Source organism: Cyrtonyx montezumae, unplaced genomic scaffold (assembly GCF_038088225.1).
Source record: "Cyrtonyx montezumae isolate F1298 unplaced genomic scaffold, pur_monq_1.0 scaffold_8, whole genome shotgun sequence".
NCBI lineage: Eukaryota > Metazoa > Chordata > Aves > Galliformes > Odontophoridae > Cyrtonyx > Cyrtonyx montezumae.
Window position 1 is genome coordinate 84752689 of NW_027072089.1, and position 23344 is coordinate 84776032.

Below are 23344 nucleotides of genomic sequence, written 5' to 3' on the forward strand. Positions count from 1 at the left end.
CAAGTGGACCCTGCTGAAACCTTTCCCCTTGCTCATGAGGACAGGAAGGCCAGCTTGGAGCGACTTTTAACCCGGAAATGCAAACTCCGGGAGACAAAGCCTCTCAAATAGCTATGACAGCAGCCCTAATTTAGGATAAAACACTCTTGGATGAAGCAAATGAGCACAGCAGAGGGAGAAAGAGGTCTGGTAGGAGGCTGCTGGAGCTGTGGATGAGTAACCTAGGTTATTGTGCTAATGAGATTATGTTTTGCTTTGAGATCTGCTCCTGTAGGGAGAGACTGAGTCACTTTGTCTTGGCTTCAAGTCATGGGGAGGAGGTGGCTTGGATTTATTTTTAATGCCTAAAATAGCTGTACAACCAGCAGCGAGCTGTGGTTCCCTGCCTTCCCCCCGTGCCCCCCCACCCCCACCCCCCCCATCAGCTTGATGCAGAAGTTACAGGAACTTTTCGCTTCATCTTTCCCCTTGCCACCCAGCAAGCCTCTTCAGACCTCCTTCACACCCAAGTAGCACCCAGACATTCCCCCAGATTTTTTGTTTTCTCCAGAGCTGCTTGGAAGCATCACTTTTTACTTAGGGGCCAGCCTGAGGAAGCAGCTGATAGAAATAAATACAGTATTGCCTATCTGTAAAAATGTGAATATATATCCTGTCATTCTGATATTACATACAGTGGAAACAGGCTGCTCTAAGTTCCGTTTATACTGATTTATCAGCCTTCCTAATAGGCAATTTGTGACTTTTTAACTGCATTGATGCAGCTAAAGCAAATACGTTGCTGTCCGTGTAAAAGCAAGATGACAAAGATCCCCTACCTATGAGAGATTTTTGTATCCAAAGTTGTATTCAGCCATACAATAGCTTTGAGCAGTAGGCAGAAGTGTCACTAGAGTTTTGGTGGTTATTTATCCTGGATATAAGCACTCATGGATTATAGTTGAGATGGCAGAGCTACAGCAAAAGAATGCCAAGCTCTGGGGCTCAGAATATGCAACATTTCTTTGTTTAGATTGGCATTAACAGAGTGACACACAACACCACGGTTCAGAGGATGAAGTCCTATATTAGAAAGTGCTAGGCAGAAATTCAGATGGACTATGGAATTGCTGGACTGAGCAAAAAAAGCTGTTAGCTCAGTCAATTCATCTCATCCACTTTTTTCTTTTCTGAGTACTGTGCAACCACAATTTCTTTCCCACACACTGACCTTAAAAATATTTTAATATTTGTTCCAGTGCACTCCAGGCAGTTGATGTACTCCTTCCTATATTTGTGATTTGTTGGCTTTCATCTGCTTCTGTTTATTTCTTCATTGCACTTCTTATTCTCATAGTGGGAAATAAAACTTTTTTTTTTTTAATTTTATCAAATTATTTTGTAATTGGTGGTGGGCTATTTTTCTGTCTTTTCGGACTGCTGAATTAGGAATTAACTCCAGTTTCCCCGCTAGTTTCATCAAGTTTACCTAAAAGGAGCAGGGCAGAGGGGAAAGATAAGAGTGCCCACATTTCATTATTTGCAGTAAGCTTTTTGGGCAGAATGGAAAGGAGTGTCAAACAGACTTCACAAGGACTAATGTCTGCATCACTGATAAAGCAGAAGGAAACAAGTAGCACAATAAGAAGTAAAAGGAGAGGGTGTGGCTATGAAGAAGGAAGAAAATTAAAATTTGAAATCGTGGTAAGAAAAGGAGTGAGAGGGAGGATTTGAACAGGTAAGAAAATGGTAAATATGTTGACTTTTAATTTGTGTTAGAGTGGGAAGGGGAAAAGATGGATGTAAGGGAAATGAAAAGGGAAGGAATGAGCAAAAGGGCTGAGACTTCGAAAGAGAAGGCTGCAAAATTTGCACATGGTCCAGATGCATTGATAGGACTAAGCTTTGATCAGCACAGGCAACAAGACAACACAAAAGAAAAGACAATGCTTACAGAGTACTGGGACTGGAATAGCACTTCAGGAGGAAAATGTGAAGTTCTTTAGGAGCCATGGGAAAGATGAATGCATAAAAACTCTCCACAAAGACACTGGCTAAAATGTAAGACTGGACGAATGAAGTGGCTAAGATTAATGTACACATCATTGATGGAGAAAGCTGCCAGCATAACGGGGTATTGATCCACAGGAAAAGACAGAAAGAGTGAAAGGCTAGTTAGATTTCCATGGTGAATGAGAATGGAAAAAGAAGCTTCAGCTGTCAAAAGGCAGAAGTGAGGATGTAGTTGTGAAAGACAAGGAGAGAGCATTGAGAGGAGAGATGAATTTGGAAGAGAGATGGCAACAGTAAGAGATGGAGAGCAGGGAAGATATAAATAGAAACAACATCATTCCAGGAATCAGAAGTCACAAGAGTGATTTCTGTAGCACAAAGAAGTAGCTACCCAGAACATCAGACATGCAAAACAGAGTAGAACCGAGGCTTGGAAGTACCCGTATGTTAGTTGGCGTAAGAGTTTTGGAGAAAGATGAGCCAAGAAGATTAATAAATGTGCATATTAAGAACAAAGTGCACTTTAGAGGAACGTTATTGGAAGATCTAAAGGACAGAGGAAATGTGAAAAACTTAAAGAACCATTCAGGGTGAGAGGAGGAAAGGTGGTGCGAGTCTTAATGTCTCTCACAATTAGTTTATAGGGCCTCACACTGCACTGCAGATATGGTGTTGCTATAGGAGGAAAGCATGCCAAAAGAGATAGGGTAGAAGTCTTCAGAGACTTTTCTTTCCAGTTTTTGAAACTCAAAGAATGCACATCAAAACTGGTAGCAAACAAGATAGAAGGGAAAAATTAACTAAAAGGAGAGAGTTAAAGGAAGGGAGAGGGAGTTCTATATTATTCTACCAAAATCGCTCTCATTAGTGTAATTAGCATCATCGGTCCTTTCCTATGCTCCTGAAAGTCTGTATAATGAAAAGGAGGATTTGGGTCACTTGACATACAGGCAGATGTACCTGCTGACTTCTAAGCTTGTGCCTGTGTCTCTTATGTCACTGATTTCTTCTTCCACTACAGTATTCATTAATAATCTGGGTGCTGGAGGGGAGAAGCTGTGTTCAATGGAAGATGCTTTTTTTTTTTTTTTAAATGAACTGTTGTCTAGTGAAATTTAAAGAAAAGCTCTTAGTTGGTAATTCTCACTTTCTTTCTAAATAGTGAAGCAGGTATCTAAGTTATCTATTACAATTTACAGGTGCTATCTGCCAGGTCTTTTCACAGAATCACAGCATTGTAGGGCTTGGAAGGGACTTCCAGAGATCATGGAGTCCAACCCCCTGCCAAAGCAGCTCCCCAGCCCAGGTTGCACAGGTAGGCGTCCAGGCGGGTCTGGAACGTCTCCAGAGAAGGAGACTTCACCACCTCTCTGTGCAGCTGTGCCACTGCTCCGTCACTGCACTGGGAAGAAGTTGGACTGGTTGTACCTTTATGGTTCTTCAATATTAGTCAATAGCAGCTACTTATAAGCTAAAGATTTCTGAATTGAAACAACGCAATTGTGCTGAAAATATCTCCAGAAGTAGCTTAGCCAACTTACAGTACCCATGGGTTATTACACAAAAGAGAAAACCTTAACCTTCAGATTGCAGAGTTTGCACTATTCCACAGAAAGAAAACTGATTGTTTAGTCAAGACAAGAGGTTACATTTAATAATATCCTGAAAGAATCCAATAACCAGCAAACACAGAGCCTTAGTCCAGAGCCAGCCTCTAGTCTAGATGTCCTAAAGCATCTACAGCTGGTAGAGGATGCAAGTAGGCAGGTCAGAGCTATGTTAAGGTAAGCAATTTCCTAAACGGTAACTACTATCAAATAGATTGGTTGTTGCCAGGAGGACAAAGAAAGGAAATATGATTACGTTCTTTCATGTCCACTTTTGTAAACAAGATTGTACTTGAGTTTTTCTTCTGATTCGTGTTGGAGTTCCCTCCTCTCACCACAGCCTTACAAATCCATAAACACTGATTATCATTGCCAGAGAAAAACTGTGTTATCCACACTGTCAGATTTCTCTACAATGCAGATTCTGTTGGCAGCCATCTGGGGCTTCTGCATCTTTGTCTTGAAGTATACATATTATTTTCAGTCTGCAGCTTCTTCAGTCTTGGGGGTGTGTGGATAAGAAACAAACAGGAGTTCACATTAAGACTGTTAAACCAACAACATGAGAACAAATCCAACCAGACAGACTGCAAAGTTCTGATAGAAGAACACATTGAAGGCATTGGAAGCCCATTCTGACAGTAAACAGAGCCAGGGTTGTTTTCACAAGAAATCCATGCTAGGAGGCAAATAAATGATGCCAGTAACATTTTCATTACTGTATGCATGCCACATTTATGCCCTGCTCCCCAAAGCTGAGTTTCTGACTGAGATTGAGATGTAAATGTTGTGCAGAACAATGAAATCAGCACACACCGAAAAATCTTTCTTCCTGTCTCACAAAGAAAACACAGGTGTCAAAGCCTAGAGCTTTGTCAGTTATTAGGATATAAAAAAAGGAGCATCTGTGATCCTTATTCATACTCTGAGTTCAAACAGAAGCTGGAGACCTGCAGGGATGGAGGTCAGAAGACCTGGCAGTTCCAGCCCATATCCTCTGCGGGACTGAGCCATGCAGGTACTCAGCATGGCCATCTGAGGCAGGCTGAGGCACTCATGTGCCACGGGGAAACCAAGCTCTCTTCTCAAAGCCTGTCTTGTCCAGCTCAGCTGCTTCCTCCTTAGCAGGAAGGCAACTTGATTAAAAAAAAAAAAAAAAGAAAGAAAGACACAGGACTGAAATGGATGTGGGAACTTTTAAGAAAACCTAGTGGCCTGATAAACATATTGGAAATCACATATGCAGGTGCAATTTTCAGCATGTGTGAAATGCTTCTGTGAACATCTAGATAATATTGTTTTCAATCTCACATTTTTGGGGTACTAAAAAGCAGAAATGTTTAGTGACGATTGGCAGTTTGCCCCAACATAGCTCTCCAAAATGATAAAAAAAGTTTAAACTGTAGACTAATGCAATTGCAGTTGCACCTCCTACTTTTATCTCTGGAAATTTATCATATAGAAATGTTTACACACATATATAATTTTTATCTTCATTATTCCATCATTCATCTGCATAATGAGCATAGGTCCTCATAAAGGCAATGCTAATCTCGGCAGCCCTGATTTCAATGCAAGGACCTTGTTAGATCCCTTCTTATCTATGTGATAACATGGATCAACTGGGTGCAGTTAATACCGATTGCATGTACGAGGTTTGACTCTGACATGCTGCACTGTAATGATGATAGAAAGCCATACATACAAGTGAAAGTCAAGAACTGGAGATAAATTCTCCGATGCTGAGCAGAAATAAACTGGAATGGCATCCAACCACATTAACCTGCTCCTGCTTCAGAAGATCCCCTCTGCCCTTAAACTTGTTTTTTATGTCACATTTTTCTATTTCATATTTCTGATCTAAGCATTTTATCAACATTGTATAATGTTTTAAGAAATTGCTGTTCCTAATTTCACAAATACTTTTGCAAGAAACATATGAATAGTTATTACCATGTTTAAGTTGTTGCTGCATCTTAACTTTGCACTTCATTACTGACCAAAAACAATTCCAGTAGCCCAAACACTCTAATTTCAGAACATATTGTACTGTATTAATGTTATTCTCTTCCACTAATAAATAAGAACATGAAAATCTAGTTGGATAAGACAACAACTTCTACTTTTGAATTTACAGCTCCACTCATTTGTGTGAAACAAATGTTTTAGACTTGCATATTCTGTTCTTGCACTGAAGCATTAGCCACGGGGGAGGCTACATATTTGCTGGGGGTGTGAGGGAATAAGAGCAGTAAGAAGGAGATTTTGCAAGCCATCTCAAAAATCCAACAAGTGTCCAGACTAGTAACAGATAACACTTAAAAGACATCTAGCTCAGCATTGATTCTGGATTGAATCCTGTAGTCAAACCATTGTATATCAGAACAAGATGGAAGTGTTTTCTTGGCACACGGTTTGAGAAATTAGCTGGCTAAATTGGTTGTTATTTCAAGGATGTTACAGATTCTTTTCCCTCTTGTTCTGTTGTTGTTTTGGTTTTTAGCATGAAAAACACCAAAACAAACAAAAAAATTGTACAAGTTATTGTGTCCACTATATAGAAAAGTATATTTTGTTACTGCAGGAGTGAAGACTTGGAAACCTGTTCTTCGCCACCATGTGGTCTGTATTGCAATTCTATCTGTTTAAATTAGGGCAGCTGGCTCTTGAGTCAGTGCTCAAATTTGACACTACCAAAAAGTGTCATGTCCAAAAGGCTGGTTGTTTTTTCTCCAACTATAGCAGTAGAGAGAGGTGACAAAGCACACATTTCTTTGCTGATGTCAGACACTTATTTTGTAGAGATGGAAAGAAGCGTTTAGATGAGGTGCTAAGGGATTTGATTTAGTAGTTGGGTAGGGATAGTGATAGGAGGATGGTTGGACTAGATGATCTTGTAGGTCCTTTCAAACCTAATGAACCTATGAACCTATGAACATACTAAGCAGAGGAAAATCAAGCTGCCAGGCTTTTAGGTATAAAGTATGGCAAGATGTTCCTCCCTAAATAATCCTGATGCCACGAGGAGCCTGAAGTATGCCTGCACAGGTTAGACTTCTCCAAAGACCGTGGTTTCCTCCTACAACCCTCTTGACAGAGCCTCAAAGTCATCTCTGAACTTCCTTCACCTTCTCTGTGTGTGTCCACACTGAAGGAATGCAGAACTCCTCTACTTCTGCAATAGTTTCATCACCACGATTTGTGCGAGCCTAGTCCAGAGAAATGAAGAAGATCACAGAGAAAGTGACTGAGAACTGGCACAGGGCTTCAATTTTAATAATTTTGTTAGGATTTTTTTTTCTGTGCATGAAGCTGCCTCAGACATGCCCCTTATCACAAAGGAAGGCTCTGCATAATTAATCCTCTACAGAATAGTCCCACTCCATAATTAATTTATTCATTCACTTGCTGTGTAACTGTTTCTCTACTTAACTGATTCACTTTTCTAATAGTTCTCTGCATAACTGATTCATATTGCTGTTGATTCTCACCATTATTTAATACCAGAAATTATTTGCTTCATTGCTTAACTCATTATCTGCACAACTGCTTGATATTATAATTGATTCACTGTCTGACTGTCTCGCACGATAACGAACAGCACGTAATCCACTTTTCACCTCCATTTCTGTTCCCTGCAATAGCCCAAAGCTGCCCTGATAATTATTTTACCCCTGCTACTATCCCCAGTCTTACTCCAGAGCACCAGAAGAGACTGTCCAGAGAAGCTGTGGAGTCTCCTCTGGAGTTATTCAAAACTCACCTAGATGCTTTCCTGTGTGACCTGCTGTAGGGGACCTGCTTTAGCAGCAAGGTTGGCCTCAGTGATCCTCATAGGTCCCTTTCTATGCCCACAGTTCTGTGATTCTGTTATCACCACCCCTTATTCTTATGCCTCCAGCCCCCTTCAGTGTCCCTCCCCTTCCTCCCCCAGCACTCACTCCAATTTTAAACCTTCACACTCATCCTTCTGTCCCCCTTTTACCGGTCCAATTCTCCCTTTTTGAGTTCCTTGGAATTTATATGTGTTCCAAATCATCCATCACTAGAAGCCAGACCTCCCAGAAGCAATGGAAGAGCCATGAGGACAGTCTTGCCTGACACATCCTCCTGCAAAACTCCTGTAAGAAGTGAGATCAGGGTTGTGGGGAAATGAAGTTCTTATTTACAACTTCTGTCACTCCCTGCGTGTACAGAGAAAGGGAAAATCAGCAACTCTTACGGAGAACCTCCTCCCAGACTTCTGCCTTCCTGTGCATGCAGCCCCTTTCTGTGCCATGTGAGCACCTGCTCCTGCCTTGACTCACTGAGAGGTGGTGAGTTGTCATGGTTTTGTGGTTTTTGTTGTGTTGTTGATATTCCACATCATGACATCATGTGGTGTGTTGGGAGTTGAAGAGCCACGAAACCATGACATGAGTGCACCAATATGTGGTACATGAAGTCGTCTGTAGGTTAGGAGGAAGGGATACTGGTCCTGACTAATCTCTGACATAAGGCACTAGGTTCCAGTAGCTTTCAACACACATTGCATTTATCGGCTCATCCTACAAGTAAAAGCACACCTGATGAGAACACAGCAAGATTCAATATTCTAACGTAATTGCCATTTCTTACTGCTACCAACTATAGTATTTGAACAAATATTATACCAGTTTCATTCAAGAGATGAGAAATCATGGTGGGGCTATTTCTGACAATTGGCAGAACTTCCATGAAGTGACACCACAGAGCTTCCGCAAGGTGCTGAGAGCATGACGCCGACCTGAGAACCCCAGAATGGCAATTTAGCAACATGTGAGTTCAGGTCAACTGTTTCTAGCACTGGCCCGGTCCTAAAAGCTTGGATTGCGGTGCCCTGGCCGTCAGCACTATTAGCAGTTACTGCCATCTATGGGTAAGACCGATTTAACATCACTCCCGTCGGGAAGAGTTACTGATTCTTTGTAATAAATAATATACCTGTCCACATATCTAAACAAATGTAACATGAGAAATCACACTGTCATCACCGATATCTTCACTAAAAAAAAAAAAAAAGCAAAATAACGATCAAGGACTTCACTTGTGCACACACCTGAAAAGGGAAAAGCCCACCTTCTGGGCCGCCTCTAGATGCACTCCAGCAGGTCCACCTTTCAGAGACAGTTATCCAAACGCTTCTGGAACTCCGTCAGCTTGGGGCCGTGACTGCTGCTCTGAGCAGCCTGTCCCACTGCCCGAACACCCAGAAATTACTCCAAATGCACCTTATCATTTGCATATTAATTTGAATACCACTGCAGCCTTTTTTTTTTTTTTTCAATTGATTCTGTTGCTACCGGTTGGCCAGAGACGGTGCAACAGAAGGCTCAATAGCCCTCCGTTCTGGACATCCCTAGCCCAGGGACAAAAGGACCAGACACACGGTGTCAAGCATCGAATGCCAATTTATTGCTGCGCAACAACGCCTTTTATACCCATACACGCCTGCTCCGCCCGCGGTCCCGTGACACCCGATCGAGCCCAAGTCCCTCCCTCACACAAAGCCTTCACGAAGCTACCACGAGCCCCAGGGACACGCAGCTCTGCCTCACGACCCTACAGATTCAAAATGGCAAAGCATTTTTATGTCAGTGATTCTCTCTCTTTTTCAGGTTGGGATTTTTTGCTTGTCCCATTTAGAATTAAGAGCTGTTTGGGGCATTCATCACCCCTGACAGCTGCTAATGCCCCTCAACTCTGCACAGTCACTGTGCTAAAATATTTGGAGAAAGTAACGGGACTATTTGTTTCTATTTTGGACTGCACCTGTCCACCTTTCAGTTTATTAGTCTTCCTGTGACAATGGCTAGTTCCAGATGCTTATGGGGAAAGTGAAAATCCTCCACAGTGGAAAATTAATACAAGGGAATGGGAGCCAGCCCCTTTCTGTTACAGGTAAGCACGTTGTAAAATTCCTTCCATAAGCCAACCACATCCATGTGAAAATCGACTTTGGTTTTTGTTCTCTCATGATTCCTGCTAGGAATCCTGTCACGAAGACTGTGCTGTTGAGTAAAACCGAATTGTATTTAAAAAGAGGGGAAAGTAACTAATTGTTTTCAAAAGCTTTCCAGCTGTAATTGGAGTTGCTACTCTTATACTGTGGTCCTCCAAACTGCACAGTGGTTGATATGATGATGTACAGCAGAAAGTAGAGCGGGGCAACTTTCCAGCTGGCTGGTAGTCCTGGGCCTGATGCAACCCAGGCAACGGTTGTCCTTCCTGCCTTCCTGAACAGGAGCTAATCCTTCTGTGAAGCCACGTAGACATTACAGCCAGGCACGAAGCAGCCTGCACCACGGAGCAGCACAAAGCTCATTTCACGATGATGTTGGTCATGCCTCCTGGTGCCACAGAAACTGGCCCAGGCACCCTTTGAGCAGAGCAGCCCTGAAAGATGTCCAAAGCAGCCTGCAGAGCTTGGAGAAGCCAGTCAGTGGTGGTTGTATTGGAAGTCAAAGTGGCTAGGAGGTCCAAACAGCTAAGATTACAGTAAAAAATGGGGCAAACTTGTCAGCCAAGAGTCAGAGTCAGCCAAGCTGACTCCTCACATGGAGAAAAATAACGAACACACTTCCAGTCTCCATAGGCAGAGGCAGTGTTTCCTCATGCTAGAGAAGATGGATGTGTCAGCGTGCTTAGCCTGGATATCCCGGTTGACTATCACTGAAGTAGAAGTATCAAGGAAAATACACTGCGTGGGTTTCTGAACGGTTCTGAAAAACATCGACCCGCTCTAGTAAAGCATTCGGAAAGGTCTCAGCGCTCCACCTCACAGCAGCAGAGCAGCCACAACTCCAAACACCGCCAGCATCCGCGCAGCCCCACTGCGGAACACCGTTCCGGAAGCGGAAGCGGAAGCGGACTGACGGCCGCGGCGGAAGGGCGGTGCGTGCTCAGCCATAGACTTCCGGTAGCGCCGGCGGTTTGTGTTCTTCGCCCGCCGTGCCGCCGGGTGCGGGCGGCCTGGCCGTGAGGCGAGCGCTGCTCGTGCTGCGGTCCCGCGGCGCCCTCCCGCCCGCTTCCGCCTCCCCCACGCGGCGCGGCCTCAGCGCCTGTCCGCGCGAGGGGGCCGCCGTCAGCGTTGGCTCGGTGTGGGCCCGGCGCGTGGGCCGGGCCCGGCGCTGCGGGGAGAGCGGTGAGAGCGGGCGGGCGTGGGGAGCGGGGAGCTCCTGTGTGGCTCGAGCAGTACGTCAGTGTTCTGCTTGTCTTTCTCAGGTGTCAGCGACTCTGCGTCTTCGTTTTTACAGAGCAAGGGCAGTGTTTCCTTGCTGGGAAGTAGGAAGTTTTTTTTTGACACTCACGCTCTGGTGCGTCTCCTGGAAGAAAATGGTAATTTGCTACGTACGTTCCTTGGGGGGGTCGTGAGGGGTTTCTTAGCTTGCAGAGCTCGGTTAATTAATCCGCAGCAGTGTGCAACTGTTGGAATGCGGTTGAACGTGGGCTGCTGCAAAAAAAATGCAGCTCTTGGGGTGGAGTGTGTATGCTGTATAAAATATACCTTCTCTTACCCTAAAACGTAAGGGAAGAGATCATTTTGGGTTCATGATGAAGTACCTTTGCTACCTCAGTAGCATGAGGAAGAAGGACCGCATGGCTGAATTGCATTGTGATAGCTCACCGCGCTGGAAAGGAGGGATCCCAATCACTGGCTCCTCCTGTATAGTTTCATCCTTCGTGTGTGCCAGCCTAACTCTCAGGGAACTTTACGTGTGTTGATAGTGATAGGACCTGGGGGAGTGGTTGAGAGGTTGTGGGTACCCCATCCATGAAGGCATTCAAGGCAAGGCTGGATGTGGCTCTGGGCAGCCTGGTCTGGTGGTTGGCAACCCTGACGACGGCATGGCGGTTGAAACTAGATGATCCTTGAAGTTCTTTGCAACCCAGGCCATTCTGTAATTCAAACTACAGTTCTTTTTGATTGACGTTATTCTGAGACATGAATGAGCTCATAGTGCAGCTGTGTGAGCACTGGGACACATACATAGCAGCAGGAGTAAGGGTACGCGCTTTTGGTGACGGCAAATGATTAAAGCAGCTCTGCTGTTGAAAGTTACTCACTCTCAGACCCCAGATTTGCTTTCTAACATTAACCTGCCACATATTTGAAACTATGTTTTGTGCTAGTTCACCATGCACAGAGTTCAAAGTGTATTTTAAGATGGACTCAGAACTTGGCAGGCCTAAAATCAGAGCTCTTTGTTGGGAATTGCTGAGATTTGCATATTTTCCATGGTACCACTTAAGAGTGTACTGAAGGTAGGTATCTGCTTTTGAATGCCAGGTTTCTTATAATTACACAAGAGATGGCATTCTGTAATACTTCCAACATTAATCTTGCTGATATTGTAATAGTGCTGTACTGCAGAAACAGCTATGTCACAGGCGTTATTTTGGAGTGGAGGAACTTGGTTGTATTGCCCGGTTGTGCTCTGCTAGTGCTAGATGGAGAGGAATGTACTTTATTACCTTTCATAACTGACTGCTTTTTTAAAAAACTTTGTAATGTATATTAGAAGTCGATAATCTTCATCAGCTGTCCAGCTGAATGTTGTTCTATTTTGTTTTACTTAGGACTCACTACTCAACAGTCGGAAGTGATTGTATCTGCATTAGTGAAAATCGTGAGCACCAACCTGGATACGATTTACAAGGACATGGTGACCAAAGTACAGCAGGTTAGCTCAAAGAGGGTGGAAGGGTTAAAGTCAGTTGAAATCCGGTATGTCTGCTAATGAAATGCACATTGCTGTATTATTTACTGGTAGACCGTGTTTAAAAACTTGAAAGTGAACAGCTATCCCTGAATATCCACCGGCTGTTGAGTTTTGTCTTGAATCTATCAAGCAGCTATCAAAGTGTTGTGATGGACCTTGACACTTAGGAACTACCATCTGGTACAATGTTCATGAGTTTTTTGTTTCTTTGTTTGTTTCTTTGTTTCCTCCTAGCTTTATTTTAACCTGAAAAGGCTTTTACTCAGTCATAGGAGATACTCTAAACATGGATTTAACTATTTACAGCTCCTACATTATTTTCTCTAGTTATACAGCAGCGAAGAAAAAGATTTCCTCCTGTAATTTACCATTCTGTTATGTGGCCTGTTTCTAAATATATCTTTCTGTCATAGTGACATTTATATTGTACTAGAATTGAGCTAAACTTCTTTGCAATGATTTTAGTGTGTGGTTAGTGTAGTTGTATGTACTGATAACGCTCAGGAAGAGTATGTTTTGGATGCTGATTTTGTAAGTTTTCTGTTTCCTTTGCTGCATGTTATTCATGGTATACTCTAAATCCATGCAGCATATATATATAAACTGGTGAGAGGAACTGAAGAAAACTTGCTTGGAAATAGACTGGTAATTCTGAATATCTAGAGATCCATCTTGGCTACCAGAAAATTGCATTGACTTGAAGTGAATTTGTGGGGGGATTGGCTGTTTTATTTTTGGGAGGGAATCCTTAGACAAAGTGTACGCAGGTAGATCTGTGTAAGCATGTGGACGTGAAAGTGTTGAATATTGCTATGTTATGCTTTTAGGCACTTCAGCCTCCAGAAATAAAACCAAATTCAGCGTAAGACACATTTAGCTGTATCGTGGAACTTAAGCATCTTTTGAATGTGATTAGCAGTATCTAGTATGCTGGAATTCCCACACATAAGTGAGTCAAATAGGCAATGCTAGTGGGAAGAAGTAACTGAAGTTCTTAGCTCTGTGAGGCTGTCACTTTACAAACAAAGGATTTAACTAATTTTATGGTAACTGAGTTGCTATCTTCATGTGAGAAAACTGTTTGGTGAAGAGGAGAGAGAATGAAAGTAAGCTGGACACATCAGGCAATAAGAAAGGAGATATCCATGGCAGTAGTCTTCCTGCAGATCTTTTGTGATACGTCCAATACACTGACCCACTGCATTTTTTTAATTCTTTTTAAAGTGCTGTAGTCAGGTAGCCTTTTCTAAACAGTGCTGTAAATTAGACTGTCCTTACTTGTCAAAAACGAAGTTATAGTGTCAGATTTTTAATGGTATTAGTCCAGAATCAAAAGCAAGGACCTGCTTATTAGTGGTAAAGTTCAGCAATGAGAGGGGAATCCCTGTTCGCATGTGGATAGTGTAACATCTAGAGCAGAATCTACAGACCTTTCCATCCTCCAAAATGAAGAAGGATGCTTGTTTGCCATCTGTCAGCTCACTTCTGTCAGTGAGAAGAGTGTTTAAAAGTGTAAGTATAGTGCATGATTCTGCTCAGCTGAATAGGAAAGTGGAGTGAGCTCTCTTCCATGGGAAGGTGGAAAAGGAGGAAGTTACAAGAGTAGGGTGGCACTGGGGAGTCTTGGTGTGGAAGCTGGCTTTCCTCTTTTAGCACAGTGGCACCTTTTCTCCCTTCTCCCTAAAGCCTTTGCTAGGTTAAGAATTTGAAGACTTAGAAGAGAGTATATCCTAGGCTATTAGTTGAACTGTTCTGATCTGTTAGAATTTCTGATTACAAATGATTTACCACAACTTGCTTGTTTCGTCACTTTCACTTGGTCTGTCTTGCTTTCTTTGAAACTGAAATAATCAGTCTTAAATTACCAGATTAAAAATTTCAGAGTACCTGAATACCTGTTGTATTTGTACGCGCAGATGAGAAAAACATTATGGCTACATGTCCTGAGGCTTGTCTTCTGTCTTTTAAAGGAGATTGCTCTTCAACAAGTTATGTCCCATATTGATGGAGTGAAAAAGGATATGATTATATTGGGAAAAAGTGAGCTTTCAGCTCTTCGTTCAGAAAATGAGGTAAAAATCAGTATCTTCGACTTGTACCACTTGTTTTTCATTAAGGATGTAAAAAAGTGGTTTGTACCCAGGGTACAAACTTGGGTGCTGATATGGTTTAACACCGAATTATTAATAACCTCGTGAAGGGGCAGGATGCACCCTCAGCAAGTTTGTGAGTGATCCAAAGTTGGGAGGAGTTGCTGACCAACAGACTATTGATGCCTCTCCATCCTGATGGAAGCTGGAAAAATGGGCTGTTGGGAGTCTCGTGGAGTTTGACAAAAGACTTAAATCTTCCTGGTTATGTGTGAAATAGAGAAGAAAACAATGAGGGAGGAAGAAGCTACTGAGCTGTATATCCTAAATTGTTGATGCAGCTGTTGCTCTTTTTTGTTAGAATAATTTTCATACATTAATAGAAGATGCTACAACTATTCCTATTTCATATTTCTTCTGAAAGAAATAGTGATAGATTAAGTTACCTTAGAAGTGTAGAACTTACCTAGAGACCATTCAGGGAATTGCTGGCTGCATTTTGATGCTTAGCAATTTCTTTTTAAGGCTAAACAAACCTATTGCTTACTGTCTTGCTTACTCTTTTTGCTCTCCACTCCTATGCTACTTGCTGCAGTCTCCCATCATCTTGGTGGCTCTCTCCTGAGCTTGTTCCAGCATGTCAACATTTGTCTTATACCAGAGAGCCTAAAGCTGGACACAGCTTTTTTGGTGCAAGCTCACAAGTGCTAAACATGGGAGAATAATCACTTACCTTTGGCTGTGTTTACCCTTGCTAATGCCATCCTGTGCGTTTGGCCACCTGTAGTGCTGTGGGACAGTACTAGCTTCTGTCCTGATGCTTGGAAATGTGCACTACTGAGTGAGTACGTATGTGCATACACTTGGGTCTGTCTACACACATACTGAGGATATAGATGGATTTAAACCACATTCATTCTGCCTTCTGTTGTGGTTTAACCTGGCAAGTGGCTGAGCATCACACCATCATGTGCTCATTCCTCCCCCTTCCCAGTGGGATGTGGGAGATAATTAAAAACTAATAAAGTAAAACTCATAGGCTGAGATAAAACTATCTGCTAAAATAGGGGAAAGGAAAATAGTATGTCTGTATAATAGATATAACAAGTGATGCACAAGTAATTGCTCACCATACCAACTGCTGCCCAGCTAGCATCCTGAGCAGTGGGAGAGAGAGGGAGATGAACTCCAACTCCCTTCAAAACTCCTTCTGCTTGATATCATTTGGTATGGAATAGCCCTGTGGCCAGTTTAAGTAAACTGTCTTAATTCTGTTCCCTCCCAGCTCCTTGGGCCCTTCACTGCACGTAGTCTTGGCTCTGTATATGCTGCTGAGCAGGCAACTACAAATACCAGTGTGTTGTCAACATTATTTTTCTCCTAGAACCTAAACATAGCATCGAACCAGACACTGAAAAAAAAAACATCCATTCCAGCTGAAACTAAGACACCTTCCTTTCACAGTGTGGATTATAGTAATTGCTACTAATCATTGAAATTGCCTATATTTATAGACTGTCGGTTTCTGTGTACAATACTAAAATGTACATTTCTTTTCTGCTCTCCCAGAGAATAAAACTTGAACTCCAGCAGATAAAGAAGCAAGTCATGGTAAGATACTGTACCAATATAATCAAGAATTATCACGTCTCTTATTCACTTAAAAAATGTTGCTGTTACGATTTTATTGTAAACGTTGTGTTTGATTGTTGTATATATGGGATAATGAAACTGAAATTGAGGGGACAGATTGGGCTGCAATGAAGTCAGTTTCACATGTATTTAATTTATTGCGAGAGAATTGTAAACTGTACAAGTAACTGAATTTAAATTTAACTGTCCAGAATTTGAAATAGCTTTTAAATGTCTTAGCCTCTAAGTTTGGGACCAGTATGCTTGGTCCCACTTGCCTGTGAGTGAATGACCTTAGCAAGAAAATGTGTTTTTTGGAGGAAACTCACTTGTTAATTATGTACAGGTTTAAAGATCAGTGCTGTGTTTCTGCTCTTTATAGTTTGCTTCTCCTGACTTACAGTCGAAATAGCTTTCTCTCATCAAGACTGCTTCAAAACCTATTACTTAGATGAACATGTAGCTTTTACACAGACAGAAATTCTTGCAAAAATGATTAAGGTTGGAAACTGTTTCATGTTAGGAAGGGCTTAATGCATACTAGCTTTCAGAATAAAGTTTTTAAAATACATTCAACATCTGATTTTTGTCTTGAACTTCATTGTTTTGCTTGCTTATAAGTATATGAGTTAGCATAGTCAGTGGTAGAACGTGAAAGATCTGAGTCATCTTTGTTTTGGTTTTTTTTTTTTAACTTAAATGTCTTTAAATTTCACTTTTTACTGTAAATATAAAATAATTTTAATGATTACATTTGCTCATACTTCTAAAGGACAGATTGACACAGTGTTGTAAAGGCTTCAAAATAACACAATCTTTTCATTAAATTGCAACATCCTGCTGTAAGGCCATCTAATTACAACAGGTTCAAAAATCCTAGCATAGAAATTGAGTGTCATTATTATTCATACTACTTAATGAAGTCTTGTCTAGCTGACATCAGTCTGTTTGAGAGATGTTTACTTGTTTTTAACTGCAGAATATCCCAGAACATCATCAATCTCTTGAATCTCCCACACATTCATCCCATCAGTAGCTTGCCTTATGACAAAGTGTCATCTGGCTAGAATTCCTGCAGGGAATTTAATTTAAAATGTCAGCTGTCACTGAAGATGAAGTAGGAACTGCTTAGAGTTATCCATGAAACAAAATACTTAGTGATAGTTTTAAAAGTTATGTGTTTAAAAATAATAAAAATTTTCCGTCTAAGTTGTCAGTGTTTGTTTTTTTTCTGAGAGCCTAGACGCAGTCTTTAGAAACATTTCCTTTTAAATTTTAAACTTGTAAACTGTTTTAGTTTATGATAGTATAGCTTAGTTTATGATAGTATAGCTTAGTTTATGATAGTATAGCTTAGTTTATGATAGTATAGCTTAGTTTATGATAGTATAGCTTAGTTTATGATAGTATAGCTTAGTTTATGATAGTATAGCTTAGTTTATGATAGTATAGCTTAGTTTATGATAGTATAGCTTAGTTTATGATAGTATAGCTTAGTTTATGATAGTATAGCTTAGTTTATGATAGTATAGCTTAGTTTATGATAGTATAGCTTAGTTTATGATAGTATAGCTTAGTTTATGATAGTATAGCTTAGTTTATGATAGTATAGCTTAGTTTATGATAGTATAGCTTAGTTTATGATAGTATAGCTTAGTTTAGTTATCTTGAGTATCAGGATTCCTTCATGGAAGTCCAATTTCAAAGTGTACCTAGGCAAAGATTTCTAAAATTAGTGAGTTGTAGGTTTATGAAACATGCCCAGAATTTGTAGAAAGTTGTGTTCTTTATCAACTCTTGTTTTCAGTGTTCTGGTATAAAAGTAGTCAGTTTTTTATTTGTTCCAATGAGAATGAATTCATCCTACAGACCACAAGTGGAAGGGCAAGAACACTTGTACTTAGGAAATCTAAGCCCATTGGGTGTCTCGAGAATCCAGTTCCTCTCTAATTAGAAAGAGGCACAATATTTTTGTCTAACTTGTTTTTGCTTACAATTAAATAGAAATTCTTGTTCACTGCTTTATCCTTTGTATTCCCATAAGGATGAAATTACCAGAGTTCGTGCTGACAACAAACTAAATCTAAACCTAGAGAAGAGCAGAGTAAAAGAATTGGTAAGTTCTGTTCACTTTCTTCTTAGAAACATCTAAAAATTGAATAATCTCTGAATTTGGATAAGAACGTCTGTTCAATATTAATCTGTAGTATTATTCCTTTTTAAGATGCTACTAATCCAAATTAGTCATCCTTAAATGCTGTAATATGGGGTACAGTGGTGGGGAGTTTCTTTGTATGTCTGTCTCTTTTGATATTGTTTCAGTATTGACATTAATGTACTACGGTTAAATATTTCAGTTTTTTGCATTTAAACATTCCAACTAGCTGCCTGGAGATTTTCTAGAGCTGTGCTAGTAATATATCGTCACACTGAGTTAAGTATAAGCATTTCATTATCTTGCCATTACTGAAGATATTTCCTTTCCCTGTAACGGGAGAATTCAGTGTGGCTAGTCTGTCAGGCAGTATGTGTTGTGAAAGTAGTTGTGACTAATTTTCATTGTAACTGATACTGATTCTGATTGTTTTTGACTTTGAAATATGTGTAGAATTTAATTGACAAGCGTTTTAATTAGATTAACAGAAATGAAAAATTAGAAGATACATAATTTTGCATTAGATGGAGCACTCTGAGTAGAAATTTGGTTTTAGATCTTTTTTGAATAGCTTTTATGAACCTGAATTTCATCATTGAAATGGACACATCTTTTAGTGACATTTTTCTGCAAATTTTAATTCAGTCCTTTTATCACCGGTGGGTAATGAAGAAGTAATATTTACTTGCAATCTCAACAGTAAGAAATGTTGGGGTGTAAGTCACTTTCTGTGTATGCCCCCTTGAAGTTGTCGCCTGCTTGAGATTAATGCTGAAAGAGATTATCTTAATTTGCCAGCACTCATGTCAGCCATTTCTTATGTTTCAAACTCTAAATGCTTTATCTTTTAATAAGTTCACTCTCCAGCAAATGTGAAGTGGAAGTCTTCATTACCTAATGCACATCTGCTTATGCCCTGATTTATATCTGCAACGATACAGATTGAATTGAAAATCCTGAAGTATGGAACAAACTTTCACTTACATTCGTGTGCTCTTGCATCACTGTGTCGCTCAAGTTTGCTGTTTAGAAATATCAAGATGCATCTGACAGAACTGCATTTTCTCTGAACTGCAAAAAAAAAAAAAAAGGACTTAAGGGGAGATCTCCCTGTTTAACTTCAGAGTGGGGTTAACCTTGCCTTTCTTCTTATGTACTTGTATTATTACAGACATGTTTTGGTGTTTTATAACAAAAGGATGCATTTTGGTTTCTTGAAGCTCAGTTTAAAAACCTTGGGGCTGACCTAGCTTCTAGCCACAAGGCAAACTTGAACAAATGCGGACATCAACAGAGTGGCTTGCAGAATATAAATTATTCAGAAAACATCTATTTTGATAACAGCACCTATACATAGTTAAGCAGAAACTATTTCAATCTATGTGTTACACTGTTTATTTTAAATGTAAATCTACCTTTGGTGGTGATAACCAGATTGTTAATATGTGGTTCTGTCCATGCAGAATCATAGAATGACTTGCATTGGAAGGGACTTTAAAGACCATCGTGCTGTGGGCAGAGTTGCCACCTACCAGATCAGGCTGCCCAGGACCCCAGTCAACCTGGCCTCAAGCACCTCCAGGGATGGGGCACTGTTATGTTAAACTTCATACATGACTTTTAAAAATTGCATTGTTTTATAAATGTTTTGCCATGTTAACAGGTTGAGGAATTTCACTTTGAGACAATATATGCTACTGATTTCTTTTTTTTGTCCTTGTCATCAATTTGCAGAATTTAGTAACATATGTTTTATTAATTATAGACACATTATTATTTGTCTCTTTTTTCTATGTTTGTAGCCTTATGCTATTTCTTAATTGGATCTTTAGATCTGTTAGAAGTTCAAATAGTGTTCTGGATCTTTAAAGAGAGTTTTTCAGCGCTGAGGCGTTTATGTAGGTTAGTCTGAGTTTGATGACAAAGTGAGATATACCTCTAGACTGGAAGGAAAAAGAAGTCACTTTTCACATGGGAACATCAGGAGATGAAGTTATTGCTGTGTAACTGAGGATTCTGAGATGGGAGCCTGATGACTTAATACTCTGCACTGATGGCTTAGCAGCTGTCCTAGGAGTAACTGAATTGCTTTAGTAGCAGGTAGGAACCATTACAGATGTCAAATAATGCCTGTTCATGTATCAGAAACCTGCCTTAAAGGTATGCTTCTTGAATGTGTTTACCTTTCCTTCAATCCAGATAACCAGAGTTTCTAAGTAAACCAGGACTTCTGATTTATAGTACCTATCTTTCAAGTGTTTCTGAACCAGTGACTTGACATGAGATGCAAATGTTTTATGTTTACCAAATATAGCATTTTCAGTGGTGTTCCCCAGGTGTTGTTCGGACCATTTCAAAATTTTGAATAGAGAATTGCCGTAATGCTGGTGAAACATCTTTGGTAGCTGAGTTTGCTATGACAGTTTAAAAACCACTCCCCTTACTGAAGAAGGCAGATGGTTCAGTCTTCTTGGCATTCGTATGCTCTGTGAGTTAGTTAACTGCCCTATTTCCTCTTCAGAATCACAGGTCAAAATGCAGGTCTGCCAACTTTTCTGCCAGCTGCTTTTTAATGTATTTCGTTGTTCCAGCTTGTGTTGAACACCTGTCTAAATTCAGCTTTCCAAGTGACAGCAGTCACCTTGCAATACTCTCTTTCAAGTGTTGTCGGACAACATGGTCGTTCAGATTCAGTTTTGTAGAAAACTGGAAAGCAAAGAACAGAAAAGGAAGCATGCTTTTAAGCATTTGGGAAAAGGCTTAAGGATGATATCATATTTATCTGTCTTTTTTTTTTGTTTTTCCCTTCCAGCATTCACTTAATGAAAGAAAACTACTCGAAATGAGGACAGAAATAGTGGAATTGGTAACAACTTGGTAGCTTGTTATTATATAACAAAGCTTTTTTTACTTGTCTTAGAGAGCTGGTACTATTTTTGAAGCTGCTCATGCACTTAGACACACTTCAATGTACAAAACGTCATTGAGATTTGTTATTTTTCTATGTATTTCCATAGTGGTACAGATAACTCTAGCATCTACAGAATAGGAAGGCTTATATATGTTAGTACATCATAACCTGTTCAGTGGGCTTTTGTTTGTTGGTTTGTTTTGAAATTTCAAGTATGTAGCATTTTCTGTAGGCAGAACACTTAAGGTTGCTTTTCGTTTCTTTAAATCAGTGACGTTTTCCGTGTTCAGTGGAACTGAAACACTTATCTTGATTGATTTGGCTTCATTTTAGCAGAAACCTTTACTAAAGTATTCCTCTTCGTTTTGTTTCATTACTGTAGAGAATTATTCACAGGAAGACCTCTAGTCATAAATCATTAACTGATGACAACGTTTCAGTAGTGATGATTTGAAAATACCAGCACCAGAGCAGCAGCTGTTCTGACTTTACAAGCTTGATCTTTCAGTCCTTTCTGAGTAATAATTCCATCTCATTTTTTTCTATGAAGTCCTGTCTTCTGTCATAATCAGATTCTGACTTCGTCATTCTGTAGACGTTTCTGCAGTAGAATTCACTGCAAGAAGGAGACATGGTTTTTACATCAAAAGACCTATTCTGATATTTCTAAGGATCCATACGTTTTCATGCTTCTCCAGTATGTTTCTATCACAAGAGTCTCTTAGACTTCTCAATAGCTATTGTAATTGAGATGTGACTTGAATGTCTGTGGGCCAGGTGACAGATTAAAGTGAGTGATTATGCTGCTAGATTGAGATAAGAAGGCACCCAATTCTGCCATGTTCTAGATTACATGTTACTGAACGTGCGATGAAAGTGTACTGAGTTCAATTCCTTAGATATGGCAAGCTAGGAAAAAACTCATTTGCTTTGAATGCAAATTACTTCATTAACGTACATTTAAGGAGGAGTTGGAAGTACAGTTGAGAGGAATGGGTTACATTTCTAAATAAACATGGAACTGTTCAAATTATGTTTGTTTTATTTTCTAGCATGCACAACAAGATCGAGCTCTGACGCAAACAGGCAGAAAAATAGCATCTATTGGACTGGAATTGTGATTGTTAGTATAAAACTGAAACTAAATGTTTTGTGGCTTGGAGGCGCTCTTGTTTAAGTAGGATTAGGGTTAACTGAATCGTGCTTACTTCTTGTCACGGTGTTGTCCGTGACAGTGACCCAAGGGAAAACCGAGAAGGGAGAGGGGAGAGAAAAAGAAACTGCGTCAGTGGCCGCGCTGCGCGGCCGCCCGAGCAGAGCCGCGCTCCGGGAGGGGGAGGGGGAAACAGCGGGAAGGGATGGGTCGACAAGAAAACAACGGCACGATCTGAGCAGGAACGGTAACTTTACTAAATCCAATAAAATTGAACAATTGAAAGAGAGAGGAAAAATTTTCAAACCAGAAGCTATACGCTAAGGAGGACCTGCAGGGGAAGCACACGTGCTGAACCTCCACGGCAGCCCAGAGCAACGCGCCCAGACCGAGCGCCGCCTGCATCCGGTGCGGAGCTCCGCCCCTCCCCTCTGCTGCTCCCCCAGCATTAACTCCTTCACTGCTGCGTGATGCTCTGATGTGGAATACCGGCATCAAAACCACAACATTCCACCCCTTATTCCACATCATCACATCATGCTTAACACACATCTATACATAACCAAACAGTAATAACATGAGTTACATAGAAACATATATATATATATATATATATACATACATACACACGTAATTACAGACTGCATTCCCCCAGCATCAAATTCCCTTGTGGGACACACTGGACATCCCCATTTTTATCCATTACCCACCAGGTGCACCCAGGTCCCTGCGCAAAAACGGTTCCACGGAGGGGTTTGCCCTTTCCAGAGGCTGGAAGGACCCACACCGCTTTTCCCAACATGCTCCTCACATGTACCACAGGGACCTTATCTCCCTCTATGGTCTGTAGGGAGCCGGACTGTGTAGGACCCTCTCGGTTGACTGATCCCCTAGTGTTGACCAGCCAGGTGGCTTCTGCCAGATGCTTCTCCCAGTGCTTGAATGTCCCACCACCCAGTGCTCTCAACGTGGTTTTTAACAACCCGTTGTAGCGCTCGATCTTACCAGCAGCTGGTGCATGGTAGGGGATATGGTAGATCCATTCAATGCCGTGTTCTTTGGC

The 23344-nt window shown here is 40.8% G+C and overlaps 1 protein-coding gene across 1 annotated transcript; it reads left to right on the forward strand.

The window, feature by feature from the left end:
- The first annotated feature begins 2436 nt into the window (after positions 1-2436).
- On the forward strand, positions 2437-22249 carry LOC136058894 (mitochondrial calcium uniporter regulator 1-like). The gene is made up of 9 exons (XM_065752676.1): positions 2437-2582; positions 10541-10761; positions 10842-10955; positions 12198-12316; positions 14314-14412; positions 16000-16041; positions 18107-18178; positions 21030-21083; positions 22181-22249. Exons 1-9 carry the CDS (start codon positions 2437-2439, stop codon positions 22247-22249), a joined length of 936 nt encoding a protein of 311 aa, XP_065608748.1.
- The last annotated feature ends 1095 nt before the right edge of the window (positions 22250-23344 follow it).

Coding starts and splice junctions, on each gene's coding strand:
- LOC136058894 (XM_065752676.1), top strand. CDS start 2,437: ATGTTAGTTGGCGTAAGAGTTTTGGAGAAAGATGAGCCAAGAAGATTA. Junction 2,583..10,540: donor AACTTAAAGAACCATTCAGG/GTGAGAGGAGGA, acceptor GACTTCCGGTAG/CGCCGGCGGTTTGTGTTCTT. Junction 10,956..12,197: donor GCGTCTCCTGGAAGAAAATG/GTAATTTGCTAC, acceptor TGTTTTACTTAG/GACTCACTACTCAACAGTCG.